Raw genomic sequence first — 6,805 nt, 5'->3', positions numbered from 1 at the left:
TGCAGCAGAAAGACTATCAGTAGAAAATGGTTAAAGTCTGAAGCACCCACAACGGAAGAATGGATGGACATCGTACAGGACATTTACTTTCTGGAGAAGTGGACATTTTGTTTGAAGGGTCAAAGGGAAGCTTTTTCCACTATTTGGTCCAAATGGACAAACTATGTCAAACCTGTAAATGATGTGAATTGAATATATCTGATGTGAAAACATTTATATGATATACATTTGTGTTTAGGTTCATGTAAACATACACACATGGATGTGTTTTATCTTGTTGAAGAAGAAGTGGAACAAGCCCTCTCCTCCAGCCCAGTTTTCTTTTTCGTTTGTTTTTTTTCTGTATAAGTTCTATATTCTACTAAAAAACTTGGATCATCGCCTTTGTTGAAATTTGATGTGTGGATATTGAATTGTACTCGAAAGGGAAGTTCTGTAAGATCTGCTTTTCCAAGTAAACAATAAAAAAAACAAAACAAAAACACATCAACCAGGAAACAGATCAGAGGCGGAGCCACATTCAACAGAACAAAGATCATTTCCCAGAAATGACAGTATTAGTTGTTGTCAGTGTGATCTGAGCTGCAGACGTGTCTGTGGAACCGTCCAACCAACCTGAAACGACTTCATCACATCTGGTTCAAGTCTCATTGGTGAGTTTATCTGAGCTGAACCACAGCTTTAACATCATATTTCAACTCCAAACACACACATAGAACTGGATTCATTTCACACCAACTCTCCTGAAATGGTTCCTATCACTGAACCACACGGATAAACCAACAGGATTTACACACATTCTAGATGATTACAGCTATGAAGAACATTTAGTCTTTATTATGCAAGCAGAGGGAATAACAGGCAGACAAAAAATCAAGATCTGAAAACAAAAATGAAGGTTTCAAAACTTTTAAGCTTAACTAAATCAATTGTGTTTTCATTTTCTTTCATTTCTAATGTGAAACCTCTGCTTCCAGACCAAAATGTTCAGTCATTTTAAAGGTTTTGTTTGCCAGTCCAAAGGTTTTGCACCTCTAAATCTTTGGCAAATCAAGAACTTTTGCTTATAAATTCAACTGAACGTGATGGGTGGGATCTACACGTGCACAAGGGCTGGATTTCTATTGGTAGTTTGCTTCAGATTGACAGTGTGCCTGGTGCTCCCGCCCACTTGAACATGGGGGGAACATGGTGCCCCAGGGCTCCGAGCTGAACCCCAGCTGTGCACCGGAGCCGCCCCGTGTTCAAGTGGGCGGGAGCACCAGGCACACTGTCAATCTGAAGCAAACTACCAACAGAAATCCAGCCCTTCTGCTCGTGTAGATCCCACCCATCACATTCAGTTGAATTTACAAGCAAAAGTTTTGATTTGCAAAAGATTTAGAGGTGCAAAAACTTTGGACTGGCAAACAAAACCTTTAAAATGACTCAACATTTTGGCCTGGAAGCAGAAGTTTCAGATTTGAAATGAAAGAAAATAAAAACACAATCAATTTTGTTGAGCTTAAAAATTTTGAAACCTTCATTTTTGTTTTCAAATCTTGATTTTTTGTTTCAAAACTATATTTTTTGTTTGTCTTTTTTCTATTTGCTTTCATAATAAAGAATTAAAATTATCTTCATATCCAGTTCATGTCCTTTAGATGGTCTGGACATTAGTTCTTCGTCTCTTCCTGCTTTTGTTTCCAATATCATTTTCTACAGTTACACTTCAAAGAACTTCCAGAACATTTCACAGTCAAAGTATTGGACTGACGTCATGGATTTTAAACACTGCTGTAGAGTCATGTGACTGAGCAGTCACACTTATCTGAAGACCATAAAGGACTTTTATGAGTCTCCTTACTGTAAATGATCACATGATGATAAACACTGATGATATAATTCAAATATTTCAGTGTTGTATCTGTTCTGTTGGTCCGTAGATATGGCTGCTGCCGGTTGTGTCCGATCTGAAGATCAGTTCCTGTGTTCCATCTGTGTGGAAGTCTTCACTGATCCAGTCACAATACCATGTGGACACAACTTCTGCAAATCCTGCATCTCTGAACACTGGGGGGTTAATGTCCCATATCAGTGTCCCATGTGTAAAGAGGTTTTCAACACAAAACCTCAGCTGAAGATCAACACGTTCATCTCAGAGATGGTGGCTCAGTTCAGACATGAAGCTGAACATGAAGCTGAACATGAACCAAACATCTCCAGCTCAGACCAACAAGCTGCCAAACCAGGAGAAGTTCCCTGTGACATCTGCTCTCAAACCAAACTGAAGGCCCTGAAGTCCTGCCTGGTGTGTCTGACCTCCTACTGTCGGACTCATCTGGAACCTCATCTGAAACTTTCAGGACTGAAATTACATCAGCTGATCCACCCTGTGGAGAACCTGGAAGACAGGATGTGTAAGAAACACGACAAACCTCTGGAGCTGTTCTGTAAAACCGACCACACATGTATCTGTGTGTTCTGTCCTGTTGTAGACCACAAGAACCATGAGTTTGTTCCTCTGAAAGACGAACATGAAGAACAGAAGCCAGATCTGAAGAAGACCGAAGCTGAAATTCAGCAGATGATCCAGGAGAGACAACTGAAGATCCAGGAGATCCAACAGTCAGTGGAGCTCAGTCAGAACGCTGCAGACACAGAGGAAGCAGAAGGTGTTGAGGTCTACACTGCTCTGATGGAGTCTGTTCCAAGAAGTCTGGATCAGTTCAAAGAGAAGATCCAAGAAAAGCAGAGGAGCACTGAGAAACAGGCTGAAGACTTCATCAAAGAGCTGGAACAGGAAATCTGTGAGCTGAAGAAGAGAAGCACTGAGGTGGAGCAGCTCTCAGGCTCTGAAGACCACCTCCAGTTTGTCCAGAGGTTCACATGTATAAAAGCTGCTCCATCCATGAAGACCTGGACAAAGGTCAGTGTCCGTCCACCATCATATGAGGGGACTGTGGTGAGAGCTCTGTATCAGCTGGAGGACACACTCAGAGAAGACATGAAGGAGAAGAAGGAGAAGGTGGTTGAAGCTGAGCTGAAGAGAGTCCAAGAGTATGAGATGGATGTGACTCTGGATCCAGACACAGCCCATCCTAACCTCCTCCTGTCTGATGATGGAAAACAGGTTCATTATGGTGATGAAAGGAAGAACCTTCCAGACAAACCACAGAGATTCTGTCATGGCCTTTGCGTCGTAGCGAAGCAGAGTTTCTCTTCAGGCAGGTTTTACTTCGAGGTTCAGGTCAAAGGAAAGACTGACTGGACTTTAGGAGTGGTCAGCGAGTCCATCAACAGGAAAGAAGGGATCCTACCGAGACCTCGGTTCGGATACTGGACCATCTGTTTGATAAATGGAAATCTGTACATAGCTGCTGCTGATCCTTGTGTCTGTCTGTCTGTGAAGTCTGATCTTCAGAAGGTGGGGGTGTTTGTGGATTATGAGGAGGGTCTGGTCTCCTTTTATGACGTAGATTCTTCAGTTCTCTTCTACTCCTTCACTGGCTGCTGCTTCAGTGATAAACTCCTACCAATTTTCGATCCAGGTCGATCAGCTAACCCTAACGCTGGAGGTCTAAACTCTGCTCCTCTGATCATCACTCCTGTCACACACTGAAGAACAAACTCATCCAATGGAAACATTTTCTCTGATTTACTGGAGTCAGTAAACTTAGTGATGATGTAAACTGTTTGAACATGAATGAATCTGGATCCAAATGCACTGAAATACTAACGTTAGTGCTGAGAATAATCCTGGTTGGACTCATTCTGATGTCTGTGATTTAATCCAATGATAATGATGGTGTTTTAATGTGAACTGGAATTCAAATGTTGGGATTGGGAATGTGTTTAAATTATGGGATTGATTTCTATACATTTAAATGATAGAAGTGTTCAGGAAAATTCAATATTCAATAATAGCAGTAAAGATTCTGTTCATCAGCTTTATTAAATACAGTCATATACTGTCTTCATTCGAAATGAGTTGTTTTCTGTTTGTTCACAAACAAACACATGTAATTATTGTAAAAACTGTAATTATTTTCACATCAGCTCAGACGGAGGTTATACCATAATATTTAAGACCAAATATATAGAGAGGACTCATCATTTATTCAAATATTTTCAGAATAAAAGCGTATTGAAGTTGAAATCCACTCAATTCATTTGACAGTCCCTCCACGAATTTGCAATGTTGTGATCGCAACTATTAACATGAATTCAACCAATCACTGCAAATTCTGCGAGGCGCTGCAATTTTGTCCAACCACCGTGAATTTTCCGAAAATTTGACCAATCACCTTAGCCCCCTTTCACCCACCCCCCTCTACGTGACATGTACGTCACCACATTCACTTCCTTGTTGACGGTTGAGAAGACGAGGACATGTGAGAAGCAAAAAACTCACATTTACCGACAAATATCAGTGCCAAAGTTTGTGCAAGTCAGTTTCTAGATGTGTTTCAGGAAAGTGGAGGTAAACTGTTCTGTGGTGGAACCAAGGTTATTATCGTTAACAAAAACTAATGAAATGACGAGAACTAGAATTATAAAAACATTTTCGTTAACTGAAACAAATAAAAACTATAATTAAAAGAAAAAAATGATAACTAACTGAAACTGCATTCTGTGTTTAAAAAACTAACTAAAACATATAAAAATTCTGGATAAAATTCCCTTCATTTTCATCTTTGTTAATGTCGGATTGATATAAAATCGATTTATTTCCCTCAAGCAATTTTATCTGTTGTCACCATCTGATATTTAAGGGTCCGTCACTTGTGTTCACTTGTGGTTTCCAGTCGTCCTCTGGTCCCCACTCTACCTGGAAACATGGAGACTAAAGCAGCAGAGTCCTGTCTGGGACTGATTTGAATACGACCACAGAGAAGAAGAGAAAAGAGATAAAGAAACTAAAACGAAATTAAGACTAAGCATTTAGAAAATAACAAAAACTAATAAAAACTAGCAAAATTGCTCTACAAACGAATTAAAACGAACTGAATTAGAGAAAAAAAGTCAAAACTAAACAAAACTAAACTACAATGAAAAATCCAAAACTATTATAACCTTGGGTGGAACACAAACGAAAGTCTCTGCTCCACAGACACTTTTCAACCGCAAAACATGCAGGAGAACGGCTGAAACTGGAAGAGGACAGACGAGACAAGTCCCAGTGACAGAGGCTGTTGGATCCAGAACAACAGCAGGAGCTGAAAGGGTCAAGGTGAGCGCAGATATACTGTAGAAGGCAATAGAAGAGAAGAAGAATTAACTTGTGGAGGCATACTTTCCTTTTTATGTAGTGTGTGTGTGTGTGTGTGTGTGTGTGTGTGTGTGCGCGCGCGTGAGGGAGTGTGAGCACAAGTCTGTGTGTGGAGTTAAAAAAGGAGCTCACAAATGAAAATAGTTGTTAAACTTGGTGTTAATATAAATGTTTACTCTAATGTGTTAGAAAGCAACCCAAGTTTGGCTGCACTGTGTGCCTGTGTGTGTGTGTGTGTGTGTGTGTGTGTGTGTGTGTGTGTGTGTGTGTGTGTGTGCGTGTGTGTGTCTGTGTGTGTCTGACACTGTAGTAGGAGCTAAAATGTGAATGGTACATGATGACTGTTTAGTTCTTCACATTATTTGCATCAACCAAAGCATTAGCACTTTACGATCCTCATATCATAACTGTCTAACTCATACACAAATGGACAAAAGTTTGTGGACACGTTGAATTCGGGTGTTTCTTTTCTAACAGGGGTCTGGGATACAAAACAATAATGACTAATGTCAGAATATAGTTTTATATTATGGGATAAATATCATATTATTAATACTGATGTTTCTGTGTCAGATCCTCATGAACAGGACATCTGACAGCTGGAGACATGATGTGTCCACATATTTATGTCCAAATAGTTTAGAAACATCGATATTTCCTTAAAGTTTAATGGTAGATTTTTCTTCCTCAGTCAGATGTGATGACAGTAGATGGTTAGATGTGGAAGAAAATTGTTATTTATAGTCAGAGCAGGAAAAATAGACATTTATAGGTAGAACATTTAAAATCATGGTCATGAATTAAAAAAAAACAAAAAAAACCCCCAAAACATCAGTGTTGACAGAAATGAAGTCCAAACCACCTCTGAGGCATTTTGGAAACAAAGATAACAATTTAACCCAATGCACTGATATCTATCCCATAATATAAAACTATATTCTGACATTAGTCATTATTGTTTTGTATCCCAGACCCCTGTTAGAAAAGAAACACCTGGATTCAACGTGTCCATATACTTTTGTCCATTTGTGTATGAGTTAGACAGTTATGATATGAGGATAACAATATATTTTTTCTTAACATATTTAGATACACAGCCCCAACACAGACAGGCCCATGGTCCAAGTCATGTCTTTCTTTTGTCCCTCAGGACCCCCAGCTCAAAGCTTTCTGGGTTCATCTGAGCTACATGCATGAGACGGGGGCATTTTCCCACTAAGCCCCCCCCATCACCCACAAACACGCAAATCACCTCTCGCTTGCACATACGTCCTGAGGTCTGCCCAGCGATCACCTTCCGTCCTCTAATCCTGTTAGTGAGAGACGGGGGGTCCTGGAGGAGGAGCGGGGGTGGGGCGGCAGCAGTAGACAGTGTATGGGGAGTGAGGACAGAAGAAAGGGGGGGGGGGGGGGGGGGGGCTACATGGGACACAAAGACGCCTCCCATCCCACCACCACCGACTCCATCCCCCTGTCCTTGTCCTAGTACCTCACCAGATGGAGTCCTGTGGTACACTTGAGACCACTACCCCCCACCCCCCTTTAGAAAACACT

The 6,805-nt window shown here is 40.7% G+C and overlaps 1 protein-coding gene across 1 annotated transcript; it reads left to right on the top strand.

Annotated features, from left to right (window-relative positions):
* Positions 1-1,927: 1,927 nt before the first annotated feature.
* LOC115433203 (E3 ubiquitin-protein ligase TRIM39-like) lies at positions 1,928-3,601 on the top strand. Its single transcript, XM_030154486.1, has 3 exons — positions 1,928-2,180; positions 2,469-2,807; positions 2,880-3,601. The coding sequence occupies exons 1-3, from the start codon at positions 1,928-1,930 to the stop codon at positions 3,599-3,601; spliced, it is 1,314 nt and encodes a 437-aa protein (XP_030010346.1).
* The last annotated feature ends 3,204 nt before the right edge of the window (positions 3,602-6,805 follow it).

Source organism: Sphaeramia orbicularis, chromosome 14 (assembly GCF_902148855.1).
Source record: "Sphaeramia orbicularis chromosome 14, fSphaOr1.1, whole genome shotgun sequence".
In the NCBI taxonomy this organism is placed as follows: domain Eukaryota; kingdom Metazoa; phylum Chordata; class Actinopteri; order Kurtiformes; family Apogonidae; genus Sphaeramia; species Sphaeramia orbicularis.
The sequence above is the reverse complement of the archived record's forward strand: the minus strand, read 5'-3'. Positions and strand labels throughout refer to the sequence as shown.

Bases quoted from the DNA above. Each gene is read 5' to 3' on its own strand.
- LOC115433203 (XM_030154486.1), top strand. From the start codon at position 1,928: ATGGCTGCTGCCGGTTGTGTCCGATCTGAAGATCAGTTCCTGTGTTCC. The intron at 2,181-2,468 runs CTGAACATGAAC...GTGTGTTCTGTC, and splicing joins ACATGAAGCTGAACATGAAG to CTGTTGTAGACCACAAGAAC. The intron at 2,808-2,879 runs GCACTGAGGTGG...CATGTATAAAAG, and splicing joins CTGTGAGCTGAAGAAGAGAA to CTGCTCCATCCATGAAGACC.